General features: G+C 37.9%; 2 protein-coding genes across 2 annotated transcripts in view; both read right to left on the bottom strand.

Annotated features, from left to right (window-relative positions):
• LOC133638628 (haloacid dehalogenase-like hydrolase domain-containing protein 2) overlaps positions 1–12916 on the bottom strand; it is a 45037-nt gene extending 32121 nt beyond the window's left edge. The window contains exons 1-8 of the mRNA XM_062031419.1: positions 12896–12916; positions 6261–6322; positions 6031–6139; positions 5847–5949; positions 3913–4018; positions 3728–3812; positions 3500–3665; positions 1662–1712 (exon numbers count right to left, since the gene is read on the bottom strand). Of these exons, the coding sequence (XP_061887403.1) occupies positions 1662–1712; positions 3500–3665; positions 3728–3812; positions 3913–4018; positions 5847–5949; positions 6031–6139; positions 6261–6270 (630 nt within the window). The 5' untranslated portion in view covers positions 6271–6322; positions 12896–12916. The remainder of the gene's footprint in view (positions 1–1661; positions 1713–3499; positions 3666–3727; positions 3813–3912; positions 4019–5846; positions 5950–6030; positions 6140–6260; positions 6323–12895) is intronic.
• A 1071-nt stretch (positions 12917–13987) lies between these two features.
• Positions 13988–21402, bottom strand: LOC133638789 (immediate early response 3-interacting protein 1-like). The gene is made up of 3 exons (XM_062031739.1): positions 21253–21402; positions 18777–18878; positions 13988–18318 (listed from the first exon to the last, which is right to left on the bottom strand). The coding sequence occupies exons 1-3, from the start codon at positions 21341–21343 to the stop codon at positions 18263–18265; spliced, it is 249 nt and encodes an 82-aa protein (XP_061887723.1). The 5' UTR covers positions 21344–21402; the 3' UTR covers positions 13988–18262.
• Between the last annotated feature and the right edge of the window lie 898 nt (positions 21403–22300).

Genomic DNA, 22300 nt, shown 5'->3' with positions numbered 1-22300 from the left:
TTTTGACTGTACTGAATCACTAGAATCAGTTCCTTAAATTGATTCGTTCAAAAAATTCGTTCACCGAATCACCCCCCCCCAAAAAAAAAATTGGGGTGGGGGGCGTGCGTAGTACAGACAGTACAGTGCAGACATTCGCGCACTGCGTAGGGACTCACGTTAATCTAACAACAACAACAGTTGCAGTAGAAGGGATAATAATAATAATAATATGAATCAGAATTGATCCCCAAGGAGAAATGTATTTTTGTTACAATAACTGTGTAAATAATAGCCTATGTATGTGTACATACATTAGTTATTATTTTTATTTTAAATCTTCTCAAAACAGCCTGCTTACACTTTACCCCCCGCCCTTCTTTCTGTCTCCTCTACTAGTCTACTCTCATTTTGTTTTCATGTGGCTTGTTTTCATGGGATCGGCAGTTCTTTTGACTGTACGAATCACTAGAATCAGTGACTGACAACGCCACACGGTGGCCAGTTCAGTACGTGTACCGAATCTCTTCTGCAGTTCTTTTGACAGTACGGATTACTAGAATCAGTGACTGACAACGCCACACGGTGGCCAGTTCAGTACGTGTACCGAATCTCTTCTGCAGTTCTTTTGACAGTACGGATTACTAGAATCAGTGACTGACAACGCCACACGGTGGCCAGTTCAGTACGTGTACCGAATCTCTTCTGCAGCAGCAGTACAGTTTAATTGCAAATCAGCATTATTATAATGATGTTGAAAGCTACTAAACAACAACGACAACAACAACAGTTGCAGTAGAATGGATAATAATAATAATAATAATAATAATAATAATAATAATATGAATCAGAATTGATCCCCAAGGAGACATTTATTTTTGTTACAATAACTGTGTAAATAATAGCCTATGTATGTGTACATACATTAGTTATTATTTTTATTTTAAATCTTCTCAAAACAGCCTGCCCTACACGTTACCCTCCGCCCCTCCCCCTCGCGTCGCTGCTGCTCAGCCTGCACGGATTTTCTTTAACTTTATGTGTTGAGATAATGGGGACGTGTGTTTGTTTTCATGTGGCTTGAGTCAACATTAGCCGTTAGCTTGGAGAATGAATGGAGAACGGATGCCAATGGCATGAAACATATCCCCGCGACGGGGGGAGAATCACTCGCGGCATTGGGGCAAGCAGAGCAGAGAGCGAGAGCGTTGACGTTCACTGAGTGATTCATGTCGTTAATCCGCGGTGAACGAATCGTTCGCTCAGTCCCTCCCCCCGCCCTCTCATTGGCTGCGTCGTTCGCCGACGTCGAGGGTTCAGTGAGTCACAGAATGCGCCAGTTCCACTCATACCGGCATGGTCGCGGCGGAGCTCAACTGAACTGAGAAAGGAACGAATCAGTTCATGAAGTGATTCGGTTCAGTACGTTCACTCAAAAGATTCGTTCTTTCGAACGAATCGTTCGCGAACGACACAACACTACACCGTGATTGGTAGATTCCTTCAGATCCGCACACAATGCTGTCAAGCGCCATTCATTTAAAACTCGCGGGCCGCACTAACATTAAACTTTCATATTAAGGTGCGGGCCGCAAAATAACGGCTCACGGGCCGCAATTGGCCCGCGGGCCGCGTGTTTGAGACCCCTGCTCTAAGTAGTGTTTCCATGTCAGAATACTCACATCTCCTATCATGACGGCTTCATCGGGGCTACATCCCAAATCAGCAAGAGCCTAAATGAAGGAAACAAGCAATTAGCTTCAAACTCACTACTAAGATATTATCACCGGCCACAACTTTAGGTACACCATCTAATATTAGAGATGCACACTGCAAAAAGTGAAATCTAAGTAAGATGAAATATCTCAAATAATGCTGATATTTGCTTATTTCCTGTCTGATAAGATCATTCTTCTCACTAAGCACATTCTATGTTTTTGTTTTGGTCCTAAATGATGTCAGTAAGATATTACAGCTTGTTGCTGAGATTTGATGAGCTATATTGAGTAAAACATGCTTGAAACTAGAATATCAACTGTTGTGTCATCAACACTCACAAGTAGAAAACTACTTTTTTAAAGTCATCATTTCTTATTTCAAGCATGAAATAAAAAATTACTTTGACACAATTGTGTCTCATAATTAAAACAGATGACAGCCAAATGGACTTTGCTGTTTTATTTCCAATGAAACAATAGAAAACAGGTACTCATACAGTAGTACAGTTGGCACAGTACAGTAAACTGACAGTTAATATTTAAACATTTAACATTTCTTACTATTTTGAACATAAATAGTTCATGCACATTCAGATAAATTCTTCAAAATTACAATTAAAAAATGTTTGTCCGGGGGCCGGGCTGTATATATGCACACTAATTGACTGAAAGAGCACGCACTTGGCGCGATGATGTCATGTTATCCATGGAAAAATGCATTTTTCGACAATATGATTAGCCTGAGCGGCTAGGAGACCCCGAGAGTAACAAGCGCTTGCCTTGTTGCCTTTCCATTAACAACAATAAACTAGTTTTTAGTATAAGTTTGCTGCTTTCAAGAAATGTAATGCCGAGTGCATATCATTATGTCAAGATAATGGCACTAGCGTTTACTTCATTTAAGAATATTTTTCAACATACACTACCGTTCAAAAGTTTGTGGTCACATGGAAATGTCCTTATTTTTGAAGGAAAAGCACTGTACTTTTCAATGAAGATAACTTGAAACTAGTCTTAACTGTAAAGAAATACACTCTATACATTGCTAATGTGGTAAATGACTATTCTAGCTGCAAATGTCTGCTTTTTGGTGCAATATCTACATAGGTGTATAGAGGCCCATTTCCAGCAACCATCACTCCAGTGTTCTAATGGTACAATGTGTTTGCTCATTGGCTCAGAAGGCTAATTGATGATTAGAAAACCCTTGTGCAATCATGTTCACACATCTGAAAACACTTTAGCTCGTTACAGAAGCTACAAAACTGACCTTCCTTTGAGCAGATTGAGTTTCTGGAGCATCACATTTGTGGGGTCAATTAAACGCTCAAAATGGCCAGAAAAAGAGAACTTTCATCTGAAACTCGACAGTCTATTCTTGTTCTTAGAAATGAAGGCTATTCCACACAATTCCTTGGGTGACCCCAAACTTTTGAACGGTAGTGTATATAGCCCTAAATCACGAGTGTCTCAAAGGGCTGTACCAGTACCAGGTCATGCGTCTGACCGGAACTCTCTAATAACTAAAGTTCCTTGGGTGAATAATGTAAACTCACTACACCGGTATGTTTTAGCACTTTCATGGCAAGTTTACTGACAGATATAAGTAAGAACTTTACACTACTTTATATAGAATTGGCAGATAATTTTGCTTAGTTCAAATAAAATACCCCTCATTTTTGTATATTTTTTTCTTGTTTTTGAACACTGACTTTTTGCAGTGTAGTATATGAGCTGTACCTAATGTTGTGGCCATGCGGTTAGTGGAAAAAGAAGACAAGAAGAAAGTGGAAAAAGCTCACCTGTGTGAAGAAAGTCTTCTCAGGCTTGCCCACTACGGTGGCCTGACAGTCCGTGGCGTACTCCAGTCCGGTGACGAAGGGTCCGGGGCCCAGGGCCAAACCATCTTTCCTTTTGTAGTAACGAGCTTTATGGATGGCGATGAGAGGAGCGCCACCCAGAACTAGTCTGGGGAGAACATCATAAACAAAACCTTGTGTCTATCTACAACTATGTGTGTATTTCATCACCTGAAGGCCGTGTTCATAGTCTGGTAGTTGAAGTGCTCAGGAGCCAGTCCTACCACAACAGCGTTTGGTTCCGAGGTGTCGATACCTGCCAGGTGAGACGACTTTCTGTGACCAGTTGTCGCCTTGTAGACAATTCTCGGAGGTTCTTGCAGCAAACACGTCCCTCGCATGCTTGAGGCGTGTACCTGCAAAGTCCTCCAGGGCGCCGTCCTCCACCAGCAGCAAGGGTCTGAGCCTGGTCTTCTCCAGGAGACTCCTGGCAGCACTCAGAGACGTGAAGATCTCGTTTTCCTGCCAAGTGGACGTTCAACCACTCAATGAATGAATGTTATCTCATTGGCGCACCAAGGACCTGCAACAACTACTTCTCCTGAGGGAATCAATAAAGTATTATCCATCTGTCAGGTTCAAACACCGATGACTTCTATTAAACAGACAAGAAGCAAGGAATTAAACAGAGACAGGATTCAATTTAGCTGAATGAGGAGAGCGCGTACACCTGTACTCTTGTACAGTGTCTCACCACGCTCTGACGAAAAGGATTGCACGCCTCCTCTTTTATTTGGACTTTCCCTGATTACAGGGCAACGGGTGTTTCTAAGGGGAGGTGGTCATAAATAGCCGTTGCCCTCGGTCACAAAAGAGTTCAAAGAAAAGCTGCCTGGAGCTTGCGTCAGGTCCTGCTTCCTCTCCCCTTTGTAGATCTCGGGTCAAGACAAGATCTTCCTGTGGATCACAATAGATCAAAGAAAACCGACACCTTCATGTCGCTTCCCGTCGTACACGGTGGAGTTTTACAAGCCTTTTGCTCGGTAAGATCAAGGACAGCTTTTGTCCTCTCGCCGGGAACTCATGTGAACACAAAGTTTTGTGATAACTTACATACAATTATTCTGACACTATCTCGAGATAGGACTGCGTTGTAGCTGTGGCTGTACATTTTCCAACTTGCATAGTTGGCCATGACACTTTAAAACGAAAGTGAGCAAAAAAACACAAAAGAAAAACAAAACCTCCAAATGAAGCCGGACCTGAAAAGATGGACTATTTGTGCCTGAGCTCTAGAGAGACTCTTATTTTGTTAGCGCAGGCAGGATGAAGCAGCGCTTTCATTGTGAAGACAGGAACCGTGCGGTCGGTCTTTAGAGTTTTGACGGCAGGTACGGCGCGAGAGTCTGTTGAAATAAAAAAGTGTTTCTCGCCTTCATGTCGGTCGTTTTTTCTTATTAATGATCTGGCAGCAGCCGGCGTCATCTCACAAGACCCTTGGGTGCCGTGAATGTTTAATACAACAGTTTTGTAATATATAATTAAGTCCGTCATTATTAACATACTGAGATGAAGAATATGTTATTTTTAATAAGGTTGTAAGTATTTATGAATGTAAACTAAATCAACTAAAATGTACAGAAAGTGCAAAAACTAAACGCAAAGAGAATGCTGTAAATGTGATTTGTCCGTAACCTTCCGATAATTTTTTTTTTTTTTCAAAAGTAAAACAAATACATAGAGGAGGAAATAATAATAATTATGTTGCAAACAAGGGCAGCACGGTGGCACAGGGGTTAGTGCACGTGCCTCACAACATGAAGGTCCTGAGTTCAATCCCGTCCAATCTTTCTGTGTGGAGTTTGTGTGTTCTCACCCGTGACTGTGTGGGTTCTACTCCGGCTCCCTCCCACCTCTAAAGACATGCACCTGGGGATAGGCCCCTCCCACCTCCAAAGACATGCACCTGCGTATAGGCCCCTCCCACCTACAAAGACATGCACCTGGGGATAGGCCCCTCCCACTTCTAAAGACATGCACCTGGGGATAGGCCCCTCCCACCTCCAAAGACATGCACCTGGGGATAGGCCCCTCCCACTTCTAAAGACATGCACCTGGGGATAGGCCCCTCCCACCTCCAAAGACATACACCTGGGGATAAGCCCCTCCCACCTCCAAAGACATGCACCTGGGGATAGGTTGACTGGCAACACTAAATGGTCACTAGGGTGTAAATGTTGTCTGTCTGTGTTGGCCCTGTGATGAGGTGGTGACTTGTCCGGGGTGTACCCCGCCTTCCGCACTTCATATTGATTAAACGGACAAGAACCCAAGGAGTCGTCTGCTTCACCTGGAGGTCAAAGTTGAGTCCTCGCAGTCTTCCCAGCAGGTTCCTCTTGCTCTCTTTCGTGGTGTTGGTCACAAACTTCACGGCGAGCAACGCCCGCCGTAACCTGACAGCACCCGCACATGAAGAACACGTGTCACCTTTGAAGATAGAAAAGGAGTTGCCGTGACGACATGACTCCTCCCACCTGTGGAGGGCGTCCTGCGCCCCGGGGACCGCCGTGTCGTCCACGTGCAGAGTTCCACTCAGGTCCACCAGGACGGCCTTCAGCGCACGTCTGCTCGCCATTTTCACACCTGGGAGAGGAAACATGGTGGACATGACACAGGGAGGCGGCGCGCAGGCTTAAAGCCACCGATTAGTCGTGTCCAGAAGCAGAAAAGGTGAGGCCTTTAATCCCAGGAACACCATCCCTACCGTCAAGCATGGTGGTGGTAGTATTATGCTCTGGGCCTGTTTTGCTGCCAATGGAACTGCTGCTTTACAGAGAGTAGATGGGACAATGAACCAGCGAGTCAGGACACAGGAAGACCATGTCACTACTACAGGAAGTTAGGACTTCAAAATAAAATGAGGAACGCTCTCAAAACAAACTATTTGCTGGAAGTATTACAAAACAAAAGTGGCAATAAATAATAAGAGAGCAATACAATAAAACGTGAGGGAATTGTGGTGGATTGCCTACACCAGTGTTTGTCAACCACTGTGCCGCGGCACGGGATATAGTCTGGTGTGCCGTGGGAGATGATCTAATATCACCTATTTGGTTTAAAAATATTTTTTGCAAAGCAGTAATTCTAGTCTGCAAATGATGTGTTGTTGTTGAGTGTCGGTGCTGTCTAGAGCTCGGCAGAGTAACCCTGTAATACTCTTCCATATCAGTAGGTGGCAGCAGGTAGCTAATTGCGTTGTAGATGTCGGGAAACAGCGGGAGGCAGTGTGCAGGTAAAACAGTGTCTAATGCTTAAACCAAAAATAAACAAAAGGTGAGTGCACCTAAGAAAAGGCATTGAAGTTTAGGGAAGGCTATGCAGAACGAACTGAACTGGCTACAAAGTAAACAAAAACAGAATGCTGGACGACAGCAAAGACTTACTGTGGAGCAAAGACAAAGTACATCCGAACATGACATGACAATCAACAATGTCCCCACAAAGAAGGATAAAAACAACTGAAATATTCTTGATTGCTAAAACAAAGTAGATGCGGGAAATATCGCTCAAATGAAGACATGAAACTGCTGCAGGAAAATACCAAAAAAAGAGAAAAAGTCACCAAAATAGAAACGCAAGACAAGAAGTAAAACACCAGAGCTATATTAATGCATGCTTGGTTATGCTTTCAAGTCATACCCAACAATTGCCACAACGACTTTTTACTGTTAACTGAGTTTGGTTTTTGAATGATTACGCATTTTTTCAACGCAAAAAATGTGCCTTGGCTCAAAAAAGGTTGAAAAACACTGCTCTACAGTATATCATATACACTTATTGTCAAGACTTGATTCTTGGGTTGTGTTCCTCCGGAAGGCAAAGGAAAATTGGCGCGTGCAAGACGTGAATTTAAATACATGATTTAATTTTAACAAATAAAAAAAAGGAATAAACAAAAGGCGCTCACAGTGGAGGTAAAAAACTTGACTAGGAAAACAAAAGGCGCGCACAAAGGCGGAAATACAAAACTTGGTAATAAACACAAAACTTGCATAAATGCAGAAACTATGAACAATTAAACAAAAACACTCACTGTGGCATAAATGAACAAAACTTACTTGGCAAAGAACTGTGACATGACATGAAGCAGAGTGCTGAAATAGTGTGAGGACGCCAGGACCAACAACAGAAACAGACAGATTTAAATAGTGACGTGATCAGTGAAAACAGGTGCGTGACAAGACAATGTGAACCAGGTGAAACTAATGGTTGCTATGGTGACAAATAAAAGTGCACAAAAAGTCCAAAACCAAATCCCAACATGACTAAAACAAAACATAATCACAGACATGACACTTATACTTAACACATCCTAATTTGAATCCCCTAAAAGTACACTTTTACTTTGGTATTTGTGTGCAAAGCTTTTTTTTTTGTAATTAAGTTACTTATTTTGGATTTTCCAAATAAAACCACGACAGCTAAACATTGTTTTGGACAGCAACACATTAGATGCTGATACAGGCTTTCCCAAAAATAGCTGTTGTGGTGGGGGCGTGGTCCCCATGACGTCATCGTACAACTTGCTATGACATCATTTTCTTTAAAAAGGCTCACAAAAATGTACACACAAATTTAAAAACAAATATGTTACTATTAATTAGCATTGACATATTGTGAATGTTGTCTATCTGCAATGAAGTGGTGACTTGTCCAGGGTGTAGCCTGCCTTCCGCCCGAAGGCAGCTGAGATAGGCTCCAGCGCCCTCCGCCACCCCGAAAGGGACAAGCGGTAGAAAATGGATGGATGTTATTATTAATTACTATTAACATATTGTTAATGTTGTCTATACGCAATGAAGTGGTGACGTGTCCAGGCCGGGTGTACCCCGCCTGAACAGGAAGTAATTGGGCCCATTGTTAGCATAAGATTTGTAATAAAAGTTAAAAATAGTGTCAGACTTTTGACTTCTTCTGGAGATTACAATACATTATATTACTTTAATTTGCTTATTTTTAAGGTGTGGCGGCTTCAATTTTGCCACGGCGGGTGCGCCATAGTCAGTCCCATTAAGGGGAACCCTGCTGATAGTGCATCTTGGACTTAGACAAACTTTAATGATCCACAAGGGAAATTGTTCCACACAGTAGCTCAGTAACAAAGGATGGAAAGTGTAAGGATGGAAAGGATAATGCAGGTATAAAGTAGACTAAAAATGTACCGTAGTAGCAATATAAAATATAACATACACTACCGTTGAAAAGTTTGGGGTCACATGTAAATGTCCTTATTTTGGAAGGAAAAGCACTGTACTTTTCAATGAAGATAACTTTAAACTAGTCTTAACTTGAAAGAAATACACTCTATACATTGCTAATGTGGTAAATGACTATTCTAGCTGCAAATGTCTGGTGTTTGGTGCAATATCTACATAGGTGTATAGAGGCCCATTTCCAGCAACTATCACTCCAGTGTTCTAATGGTACAATGTGTTTGCTCATTGGCTCAGAAGGCTAATTGATGATTAGAAAACCCTTGTGCAATCATGTTCACACATCTGAAAACACTTTAGCTCCTTACAGAAGCTACAAAACTGACCTTCCTTTGAGCAGATTGAGTTTCTGGAGCATCACATTTGTGGGGTCAATTAAACGCTCAAAATGGCCAGAAAAAGAGAACTTTCATCCGAAACTCGACAGTCTATTCTTGTTCTTAGAAATGAAGGCTATTCCACTAAATTGTTTGGGTGACCCCAAACTTTAGAACGGTAGTGTATATGTAATATTTACATATTATATTTACAGTATATGATATATTATATGTTTATATAATATATACAATTTATAACAATTACCATGTACAATATTACAGTAAATGTAACAGCTGCAGCATAAAATAGAGAGTAAATCTAAACAATCCGAAAGTAAATCTTCTACAGACTGACTGAGTATTTTTTAACCATGAAAAATGTTATGAATCCAGCAACTGGACATGTGATGTACGTGTAGTATCGTTCATGTGCAGCGGGCTCATCTCTATCCTGTGATAAAAGCTACTTTTCCTTAAGTCTCAGAATGATTTGTTAACCTGATAAAATGATCACAGTAAATGGAGGTTTAGACAGTTTTAAAAAAAGCTTTTTTTTTATAACATGATAATTCACATGAGAATTGGCACCATGTATCAGATTACTGTGTTGTTCAAACCTGGATCAGGACACATTGAGAGGATTATCGAGTGGTTTGTATTCAAATTGTACACTTTGCTGCCTAGAATGCAGATTTGTGGCGTGGATGTCATTTAGAAGCAGTTTCAGCCCCTTTTATTATTTAGACATGCTTGGATTTTTGTCATGTAGTTATCAGTTTGAGGGACTTGCTTACATGGTCCTGTATCAGCTTACAACTAACTACTGTACAGACAAATGCCACTTCAATGATACATTATGTTACATATTATTATATACAGTGTAATAATATGTGTGATGGCGAGAATTATCCGGAAGCAAAAATTTACTTTTTCCTATCATTGTTGACTTATTGATCCGTTTATGTTCTTGAAAGAAGAACAGACATAGTTTGAATTAAATATTTTTTTAAAAAAGTACATTATTGTTGACTCTTTGTTTAGGTTAACTTCTCAAAAGAATAGAAGTCTTATTTTTAACCAGAGTTTTAGTTATTGAAGATAAGTGAATGGTAGTTATTACTCACGCTGGCCTAAACATTAGGTACACCAACACAATACAATCTCTGTATCACAGTAATTCAACAATGTCCATACAGTATTAGGTACAGTAACAATGTCCATACGGTATTAGGTACATTACAATCTCTGTATCACAGTAATTCAACAATGTCCATACAGTATTAGGTACATTAACAATGTCCATACAGTATTAGGTACATTAACAATGTCCATACAGTGTTAGGTACACCAACACAATACAATCTCTGTATCACAGTAATTCAACAATGTCCATACAGTATTAGGTACAGTAACAATGTCCATACAGTATTAGGTACATTAACAATGTCCATACAGTATTAGGTACAGTAACAATGTCAATACAGTATTAGGTACATTAACAATGTCCATACAGTATTAGGTACAGTAACAATGTCCATACAGTATTAGGTACATTAACAATGTCCATACAGTATTAGGTACAGTAACAATGTCCATACAGTATTAGGTACATTAACAATGTCCATACAGTATTAGGTACAGTAACAATGTCCATACAGTATTAGGTACATTAACAATGTCCATACAGCATTAGGTACAGTAACAATATCCATACAGTATTAGGTACATTAACAATGCCCATACAGCATTAGGTACAGTAACAATGTCAATACAGTATTAGGTACAGTAACAATGTCCATACAGTATTAGGTACATTAACAATGTTCATACAGTATTAGGTACAGTAACAATGTCCATACAGTATTAGGTACAGTAACAATGTCAATACAGTATTAGGTACATTAACAATGTCCATACAGTATTAGGTACAGTAACAATGTCAATACAGTATTAGGTACATTAACAATGTCCATACAGTATTAGGTACAGTAACAATGTCCATACAGTATTAGGTACAGTAACAATGTCAATACAGTATTAGGTACATTAACAATGTCCATACAGTATTAGGTACATTAACAATGTTCATACAGTATTAGGTACAGTAACAATGTCCATACAGTATTAGGTACATTAACAATGTCCATACAGCATTAGGTACAGTAACAATATCCATACAGTATTAGGTACATTAACAATGTCCATACAGCATTAGGTACAGTAACAATGTCAATACAATATTAGGTACAGTAACAATGTCCATACAGTATTAGGTACAGTAACAATGTCCATACAGTATTAGGTACAGTAACAATGTTCATACAGTATTAGGTACAGTAACAATGTCCATACAGTATTAGGTACATTAACAATGTCCATACAGCATTAGGTACAGTAACAATGTCCATACAGTATTAGGTACATTAACAATGTCAATACAGTATTAGGTACATTAACAATGTCCATACAGTATTAGGTACAGTAACAATGTCAATACAGTATTAGGTACATTAACAATGTCAATACAGTATTAGGTACAGTAACAATGTCCATACAGTATTAGGTACATTAAGAATGTCCATACAGCATTAGGTACAGTAACAATGTCCATACAGTATTAGGTACATTAACAATGTCCATACAGCATTAGGTACAGTAACAATGTCCATACAGTATTAGGTACAGTAACAATGCCCATACAGTATTAGGTACATTAACAATGTCCATACAGCATTAGGTACAGTAACAATGTCAATACAGTATTAGGTACATTAACAATGTCCATACAGTATTAGGTACATTAACAATGTCCATACAGTATTAAGTACAGTAACAATGTCAATACAGTATTAGGTACATTAACAATGTCCATACAGTATTAGGTACAGTAACAATGTTCATACAGTATTAGGTACAGTAACAATGTCCATACAGTATTAGTCACATTAACAATGTCAATACAGTATTAGGTACAGTAACAATGTCCATACAGTATTAGGTACAGTAACAATGTCCATACATTATTAGGTACAGAAACAATGTCCATACAGTATTAGGTACAGTAACAATGTCCATACAGTATTAGGTAGAGTTTATAATTGTGCCGCCCTCAGTTATGATTTAAAAGCATTATTACTGTAACGTGTCCATTGTTTACTTCATCTCGGTTTACGGATGCCTCACAAAATGATTTGATTGCAATATGATTTTCAAATATCAATCAATCAATCAATGTTTACTTATATAGACCTAAATCATGAGTGTCTCAAAAGGGCCGCACAAGCCACATCAAAATCTTAAGAGAAACAGTTTGAGAGTGCAGCACAGCATTTACTTATATGATGCAATCCAAACAAGCAAAAAAAGGAACACAAAAAGTAAACACACACATGGTCACACACAACACAACCTGCTCACTGAACTTTGTGGATATTATTAAAAAAGCAACATAAAAATGTCAAATGTACACCCACTTAAATTCATCACAATGCATGATGGGTAAAATGCAAAACACTCCACAGTTGTACATGTTTGGCACATCTTAGCAGTTATTATTTCTGATTGATTACAAAACTTTGAGGAAGTCAAAGTATGAGTCAAACCCTCAGATACTAGTATTATCAAATATTAATTATAGCAATATCCATCCATTGTCTAAAGCTTGTCTCCTACAGGGTCACGGGGTGTAACCGGAGCCCATCCCAGCTGCACACGTCATTCTATGTCGATAGTTTTAATAGTTTGACATGCCTGATTGGAAACATTGTACATAAATATTAAATAATATGCATAAAGTTTACCTGGCTAACCTTCTTATGAAGCCTGGTCCCGCTTCCGGTTTACGTCTTCTTCGTCTTCAATATAATATGGCGCGTGTTTTTGTCCTACTTCCGGTTTAAGTCTTCGTCTTCAATATAACATGGCGCGTTTTTGTCCTGCTTCCGGTTTAAGTCTTTTTCGTCTTCAATATAATATGGCGTGACTTTGTGTCCTGCTTCCGGTTTAAGTCTTCTTCGTCTTCAGTATATTACACGTTGTTGTGTTTTCTTGCTCCTTAGCGCCCCCCGCAGTTAGAAATTGTCATTTTAAGTCATACCCGAGCTACAGTATACTTATTTGCAAGAAATGACTTTGCATTTCATATAGAAGAGATCAAATTTGATTTTTTTTAAATAAACGACTGTAACATAGCAATATTTGTCAACATTATTATGCTCCAGGCAAAATGTTGTCCACATAAATGTCGATTTATAAAAGTAAAGCCTACATTTTCTAATTGGCTTAATGTTTTGTTTTTTTAAGCCTTTTTTTTTTAGATACATACATACTAGTTTTAGCTATTTGGCTGTTCTAGTTTTTATTTTTATTATCTTTTTATTTTTTATATTATTTTTATTTTTTATATTATTTATTTTTAATACATTGTAGCACTTTGAGATTGTTTACACAATGTAAAGTGCTTTTTACAAATAAAATATATTATTATTATTATTATTGTTTACAATTATCAATCAAATCTTGGAGAATGATTAAGAGTACAAAAGCCCTTAAATTTATATTTTTGTTAAAAACATTTAAAATTATTTAGGTAGCCTTTTTTGTCTTTTTATTATTAACATTTAATACTCTATCTGTACCTGTTGAGTGAATTATAAATATAAGTTTGTTGTTCAATAAATAAACAAATACAATAAAAAAAAAATTTGCGTTTCCGCGTATTGTACTACAAATAGTAACATAATAACAATAAAGAATACAAAGTATTAAAAGGAAAGAAAAAAGTAGACAAATAAAGACAACAAAACAACCTCCTATGCACAATATTTGTGCAATCAAGGCATTTAATTTGTATTTTTTCTACTCAATCAATTTAATACCTTGTAATCATTTAAGAGTGTTATCCTTAACCACTAAATCACTCATTAGTGATAAGAGGAAAAAAACATATGTGTCCCATTCCACTAACAACTAACAGACATATCGCATTAGTGCAGGATAGATTTATTATGATGCCTGGTATTATAGCAAAATATTAAAGCCCTTCTCTCGACAGGATGCCAGAAAGCGCTTTCCATAAATCCTCTTCTCATGTTACCTCTACATGGTGAATATACATCTTTTTCTCTGCTCCTGCATTGCATGTTAGAACTGTGCAAAACATATTATATTAAAGTTATTTGTATCCTTAAGCCATTCATTTAATTTAATAAGGTATTATGCATCATATCTTCTATCTAATAATTCTACTTTTACACACAATTCCATCAAAATATATAAGAACATGATTAATACAGGAACTGAACACAATATCAGTATAAGTTTAAGCAGTGGAATTAAACACATTGCTTTTTCCTGCTCCTTTCCGGACATGTAAACATGCTAAAAAATGAACCTATCATGTAATTGTTTAAGATATGAAGCAAAAATGGCAAATGTGCACAAATAAATGGCTCACAGCCAAAAGTCCATTCAGCCTAATCACAGATTAAAGTGACTTTCACTGGGAATATCTCTAGGATGAAAACATATGCTTGCAACTCCAGCGCAGCCACATATTTGGAATAAGTGCTAGTACAAATATGTGTTGCAATCAGCGAGGCAGGAATTGCTGTTATGATTCCTGGCATGAGGGATTATTCCTATGGGGGAGCAGCAGGGGGTCAGCGCAGAGATCAAATATTTACAACAGGGGAGAAAACATTTTTTGGGGGGGCTTTTCTGCTGGACACACAAAGGATTATGATATTACAAAGTTTGAAATGCCATTTATTGGGAGATAAACAACTCAGAGATAATATAAACATGTTTTCCTCAAGTTTGGCACAATTCTTTGAGAAGCTGCCTCAATAATGACTGAACATTTCAATACTGCGGTTAAACATTTGAAATACATTATTTTTGTTTTTTTAAATACTGACAGTACAATTTACGACATACAGTACATACAAATTAGAGCAGGGGTCACCAACGCGGTGCCCGCGGGCACCAGGTAGCCCGTAAGGACCAGGGGCCGTACTTATCAAGCTTCTTAGAGTGCCATTTTACACTTAAGTCCTGAGAATTTGCGAAATTTAGTCCTACTCTCAAACTTAAGAATAAAAGCTTTTTATCAACGTTCTTAAGTCTAAGAATCACTCCTACTCTCCACGATATTTAAGAGACCTTCAGAGGTGTCTTAAGTGGTTAGGAGTTGCCAGCAGGGGATGGCACTGAGGCGAGAGAGACGTGCGCGAACATTCAGGGAGCGGAACGATGTTCTGGACTTGTTTGATGACGAGCAGCTGATCAAACGGTATCGTTTAGACAGAGCGGGTATTATTTTTGTCACAGATTTAATACTTTTCGATTCCATGTTGATTTCTGCATGTGTCTGCAGTGGGCTAGTATATATAGAGCCACCCACACCAGTTTCAAATGAGTTGCCTAATTAATGAATTGGAAAGAAAATGTTATGACAGTAGCGTATGTGTGTGGCCGTGAGGTGAGTGACGTCAGTGAGTGTGTGGGCGAGAGAAGAGAGGGAGCGGTAGCGTGAGTGCCGGCGGGGACTAGTTTGTTTTGTATTATTTTGTAGTTTATTGTCAAAATATACACTCCCATTGTCCACTTAAATATTTCCAAGATATTTCTTTATTCTTAGACAACGGATTCCCTTCCGTGATTGGTCATTTCTATGGACACAGAAATGACGTCACCTAAAATTCCATTTACGGCACATAGTAATGTCGTAATTCGGCTCTGAGTGTGACACTTAAGATTCAGTCCTACACTTCGCTGAAAGTGTGAGTAAGACGCTTGATAACTAACTTTTAAGTGCAGCTTTCAGCGAATAATTTATTTACTCTTAAGTCAACTCTTAGCAGACTTCTTAGGAGTCATTCTAAGAAGCTTGATAAGTACGGCCCCTGATGAGTAGCCCGCCGGCCTGTTCTAAAAATAGCTCAAATAGCAGCACTTACCAGTGAGCTGCCTCTATTTTTTTAATTTTATTTATTTACTAGCAAGCTGGTCTCACTTTGCCCAACATTTTTAATTCTAAGAGAGACAAAACTCAAATACAATTTGAAAATCCAAGAAAATATTTTAAAGACTTGGTCTTCACTTGTTTAAATAAATTCATTAATTGTTTTACTTTGCTTCTTATAACTTTCAGAAAGACAATTTTAGAGAAAAAATACAACCTTAAAAATGATTTTAGGATTTTTAAACACATATACCTTTTTACCTTTTAAATTCCTTCCTTTTCTTTCCTGACAATTTAAATCAATGTTCAAGTAATTTTTTTTTAAATTTATTGTAAAGAATAATATATACATTTTAATTTAATTCTTCATTTTAGCTTCTGTTTTTTCAACGAAGAATATTTGTGAAATATTTCTTCAAACGTATTATGATTAAAATTCAAAAAAATTATTCTGGCAAATCTAGAAAATCTGTAGAATCAAATTTAAATCTTATTTCAAAGTCTTTTGAATTTATTTTAAAATGTTTGTTCTGGAAAATCTAGAAGAAATAATGATTTGTCTTTGTTAGAAATATAGCTTGGTCCAATTCGTTATATATTCTAACAAAGTGTAGATTGGATTTTAACCTATTTAAAACATGTCATCAAAATTCTAAAATTAATCTTAATTAGGAAAAATTACTAATGATGTTCCATAAATTCTTTTTTTAAGTTTTTCTCCTTTTTTTCGGTTAAATTTTAAATTTTAAAGAGTCGAAATTGAAGATAAACTATGTTTCAAAATTTAATTGTCATTTTTTTCGTGTTTTCTCCTCTTTTAAACCGTTCAATTAAGTGTAAATATCATTAATTATTAATAATAACAGAGTTAAAGGTAAATTGAGCAAATTGGCTATTTCTGGCAATTTATTTAAGTGTGTATCAAACTGGTAGCCCTTCGCATTAATCACTACCCAAGAAGTAGCTCTTGGTTTCAAAAAGGTTGGTGACCCCTGATTTAGAGGATATTGTTTGTACACACAAAAAATCTCTTTTGTAGTTTAATATAGAGTATGTGAAGATATCTGAAGAAAACAATGACATCATAGTTTTTGTGTTATAGATGACAAAGCAAATTAGTGTCAAGTGTAATAATAATAATAATAATATACTGTCACTTATTAATACAAAAACGAGCTCACCCAAAAACGTCACCCTTTGGCCGAATGCTTCACTACTAAAACTACAGAGTTTCCCACAGGACTGCCATCTATTCATGACGGTGGGTATAATTGGCCATGACGCATGTGCATGTTAAGTCTACGGACGCTGTGAGGACGACAAAAAGTGAGTAAAAAACAAACAAAACACGAAAAGCAAAGCAAATATGTTGTGAAATATGAAGAAACTTTCCTGCAGTTGCTTCATTTTGTTGGTCAATTTCCCAGTCAAGACTTGAGTAGCCTTTAAAATGTGACGTGTGTTTTCATGCCAGAGTCTCCACTAGTGTCCTACAACCCATGAACAAGTCACTAGATTTGGCACACATCACTTATATATAGCATACTAACCAGAGGGGGTCTGAATACTCGCTACATATACAAGTTGTCCCTCCTGCTACATCTCCTTATTCTCTGGAGGACCAGGTGTGTTAAGAAGAAGAGTTACAACGCCATCTACTGTGCGGAGATGTAACGACAAGCTACGTACACAGGCAGTCCCATTATTATGTGTTTATGAGCGTATTTGTGGAGGTACAAATGTACTTGTGGGAGACCGGGCTTTCTGCTCCGCCGCTCCCAGTCTGTGGAACGCTCTCCCTGACCACCTGAGGGCACCACAGACTGTGGATGCTTTTAAAAATGGCTTAAAAACCCGTCTTTTTAAAAAAGCCTTTTTTTAGATATATGCATACTTGTTCGAGCTATTTGGCTGTTCTATTTTTTTTTATTATATATATTTTTTAATACACTGTAGCACTTTGAGGTTGTTTACTCAATGTAAAGTGCTTTTTTTTTTTTTTACAAATAAAATCTATTATTTATTATTGTGCCATAACAAGAAACATTGTAATAGCAAAAAAAAGATTCAGCTCAAACTGGAAGGATTTTGAAAATGTGAGACAACACTTTGACCTTAAAGTCAGTGTGTGTGTGTGAGTGTGTGTGTGTGTGTGTGTGTGTGTAAGGGAGATGTTTCCTTGGCTCCACAGTTTGTCTTTGATGCTTGCTCGTCACCCAAAAAGTAAGAGCAGGACGATGGAGGCTGAGTTGACGATGATAAGAGGCACTAGAAACACAAAGAAAGCAAAATGAGGTGATAGTTAACGTGCTTATCCTCCTTAGAGTCATGTTTTTCACAGCCTTTCCACAAACACTTTTCAATAATGTTTTGTCCAATCAAACACAAGAACATAAAATGCAAATATATATATATATTTTTTATTATAGCTTGAGGTGGTTTGGAAAACTCAAATTTAATATACAGATAAAAAACTACAAATGTTCAATGTCCTCTGTGGTGGACATTAGACTTACTACAAAATAAACGTTTAACTTTTTATCTTTTTTTTGAACAAAACAGTAGAAAAGATGATGGCTGACATCATTATTCAGTTCTTTTGTCCCACAGGAAAAAGTATTTTATATTTTTTTCCACCCAAGACAATTATTGAATAATATTTCTGGGTGTCAAGAGGATATAACGTGACTAAAAAAAAAAAATAAACAAGTTGTTTGGAACTCAACCTCGCATGACAGTTCTGATGGAGCGGATGAGATTGAGGACTTGGACTTTGACTCCTGGGTCATCTCCAAAACCCGACACTCCGTGGTCCACACCTGATGCGACTGCAGACAAACAAAGAACATTAAGTCCGCTTCAGAGGTGGATGATACTACACGTGTTGGTATCGATGCGATACCAAGTACAGTAAATTTACTTGGATCTTTGCGATTTTACACTCTTAAGATCAGAATCAGAATCAGAATCAGAATACCTTTGTTGTCATTGTGTGGAAACAACCAAATTGGACAGCAATCCAGCTCAGTGCTTTTAAAACAAACCTACATAAAATAGTCTTAAGACAACAACAATAATAAAACAATTTAAAATGTAAAAACATAATAAAATGTAAAAAAAAAACATATTGCACAGTAGATCTTTATCAGAGGTAAGCAAGTAATAAAGTGGTGAGTGTTCAGGTAAGTGCAGAGTTTAGGGCAATGGGCAATATATCATGATGATAATCAGAATAAATCACAGGACAAATACTTTAAGCAAACCATTTTTTTTGTGTATTAATACTCAAACTGTCAAACGAATATTTAGTCGCAGTATGTCCATAGTTAACTCAAAATTAATCGTAGATAAATATAATTTTTCATCATTAGTAGGTGTAACCTAGACATAATAATTTTCAAGTTTTGGTTACTATGACTAGACAATTAGTTTGGAACACCCGAGAGGCCACCACAGTGTATATGTTGTTTTTGTTTTACTTTTGTAGCTGTATGTATTGCATCATCTATTAATGTCCTTTGATGTTCCCCTTTTACACACATGCTTATGTGTGCTATGGCTATGAGGCTTTTCCCCCCCTTGGCCTCAGTCTGGACCCTCTCTCCAGAGGCCTGGGCTTAGAATTATTATTTATTTCCCCTCAGGCATTATTAAAGCATTTCTGATTCTGATTCTGATCAATATACATAAACTAAAGATGCATCAATTATCAATTTTTAATCGAATCGTAATCATAATCGAATCATGAGATGCCCAAAGATTCCCACCTCTATGGGTGAGGGCGGACCTACGTCACTTCCGCCTACCAATCCCCTAGCAACCGGGAATTGGTTGAAAACAAAGCAGCTCACAGCGAACACAGCATTGACAGAAAAAGCATTTAACGAGCGTTGTGGCTTGGAAGTCGGCGTTAAATCCTTCATTCACGCATTTTTACTTATTCGCATATCGTGTGAAAAAACGAAAATGTATTATTCGTGTCAGACTCGTCTCAGTGAACTTTAAAGCTTCTCAGGCTTAGCTTAGCTTGCTAGTTAGCTTAGCCTGCGCGCTACTAAGAAAGAGACGCGGAAGTTATCAACAACAAGATCAAGTGTTAGTGTATAAAATATTGAGAGATTTGGCAACATGAAAATTATAGGGTTTATTGGTTTTTAAAAACCCAACTGTTAAGTGCAAATTTAAACGAAACCGGTTTTCGAAAATAGCTAGCTAGGCTATAGACTATATAGTATATTACTTACTTAACTTAATCCTCTTCTTCCCGGATGGGAAATAAGGCTTCGACGACTCAACGCCATTCATCTCGCTGCTGTGCTCGTCTCTGTGCCTCGCCCCATGTAAGCTTCATCTCTTTCAGCTCCCCTTCAACTGTTCTTCGCCAGGTGTTCTTTGGCCGCCCTAGCTTACGTTTTCCCGGTGGTGTCCATCTTAACGCTGCCTTTAGTATCCTCTCGTTGTCCGCTTTTCGAAAATAGCTAGCCAGGCTATAGACTATATAGTATATACCGCATGTTATTTTTGTACAACAACAACTTCAGCTGTCGAACGTTATAAGGTACAAATTCAACAAGTACAACATTAGGACGGATGTATAGCCAAGTTTACCAGAAACGAAGTGATCCGAACACACGACCCGGGACTTTGGGGGACTCCAGTGAGAACCGTCCTCGTTTTCCCGGTGTAAAGCTGCGAGCCATTTGTCTCGTCTCTGTGGGCTTTTATCACGCTTTGGCAGAACAAAATACAACCTTTGTTTTCCCTGTTTCCAGTTGTGGTTAGCACAACCAAAAACAACACCGTTTTTCGGCATTTTGGAGGCAGAATGACGGGTTTAACCAGCGTAGGTCGACAGGTTAAAGAGTAATGGCGACGGTTTGTTTTCAACGCCAGTCTGGTTGCTATGGCTCGAAGAACCCGTATGTAGCTCAGTTGCCCGGATGTCGGCCCTCATCCATAGGCTACTGTTTCTAATATGTTGGTGTCCTTCTTTAGCAACAAGAGAGAAGAAATAGAGACACCTTTCAGTAAATACAGTATGATGCAGATCAGTTTGTGAAAGTATGTTATTTTATGTCAAAGTGGTCCAACTGTAAACTGTCTCAACAACACCCAGTGTGCCTTTTAAGCTACCTCCAAGTCAGTACCGATATCCCATTTAAATGTACATTCCATGTTATTTAAACAGCAAATGCTACTTACTTTTGCTGAGAAACCTTTCTTCGTGCAACACGGCGACGGCGTTAAAGCAGAGAATAGCAGTTTGAATGAGAGAATAAAGAGTAAACGCCATGCTGGCAACTTCTTCTTCGTCTTTGTACCCCGGATGCCGTGGCCGTAAATGAGCAGAAGATGTCGCGCCACAGACATGTTCTGAGGGTACGCAGCATGGAGCGCTACTGCCTACTGGCGCTGACGAGACGCGGGGCCGCCATCTTGGAGTGGTGATCCGCTCCACTCAGTGCAATTCATTTGGCAGGAGCAATGAACTCTAATTCATCTTACCTCACTGAATACCACTGATTTTCACGCGCTTTTTTGTCATACGTGTAGCTATGATAAAGGAACCATGTTTTTATTATTCATAGTTTGCTTAACAGTAATAGAATATTCTTATATGGTATAAGTGACCAGATCAAAACTGGGAATATAATCTCAGAGAAGGGGAAAAAAACGGTCAGCTATTTTTTAAATTGAGAAACAATATGATGAGGTTATATATACATGCTACATAAACAATGTATGAATACATTAGATATCTATTTTTCTTATAGACTGTATCTCTGTTGAGAGTTATTCTGTCTTGACACTTTCTATTGATATTTTGTATTACATTCTTCCTTAATGATCATGTTCTAAGTGATTGTTTTATATGTATTTTGATGTTTGTCGCTTTGGATTAAAGTGTCTGCAAATACTTCAACATAAACACCTGAAAGTCTTTATATCAGCTAAAACCACCAATCTGTTTCACTGGATTCAGAATAAAAGCAAATTGTGTCTACCCAACATGTTAGTATTTGAATATTGTACTTGAGACTTATTCCTGGTTACAATTATACTGTTAAGAAAGTATTGTCTTATACTTTGCCTAAAATGAGAATGCATCTTAATCATTGGCGGCTGGGGAATTTTGTTTTAGTTGTCACAATCATTTATTTCAACTTTATTAATGTTTTTCTCGTATGACATTTTATAATGTAATTTAATTTCATTGACAAGCATTTCTATTATGGTCATACTCTTGTTT

The sequence above is a fragment of the Entelurus aequoreus genome, linkage group LG21, assembly GCF_033978785.1.
Source record: "Entelurus aequoreus isolate RoL-2023_Sb linkage group LG21, RoL_Eaeq_v1.1, whole genome shotgun sequence".
In the NCBI taxonomy this organism is placed as follows: Eukaryota; Metazoa; Chordata; class Actinopteri; order Syngnathiformes; family Syngnathidae; genus Entelurus; species Entelurus aequoreus.
This window is presented reverse-complemented; position numbering and strand designations above follow the sequence as displayed.

Coding starts and splice junctions, on each gene's coding strand:
- LOC133638789 (XM_062031739.1), bottom strand. CDS start 21,343: ATGGCGTTTACTCTTTATTCTCTCATTCAAACTGCTATTCTCTGCTTT. Junction 18,879..21,252: donor AGAAAGGTTTCTCAGCAAAA/GTAAGTAGCATT, acceptor GTTTGTCTGCAG/TCGCATCAGGTGTGGACCAC. Junction 18,319..18,776: donor CATCAGAACTGTCATGCGAG/GTTGAGTTCCAA, acceptor TTGTGTTTCTAG/TGCCTCTTATCATCGTCAAC.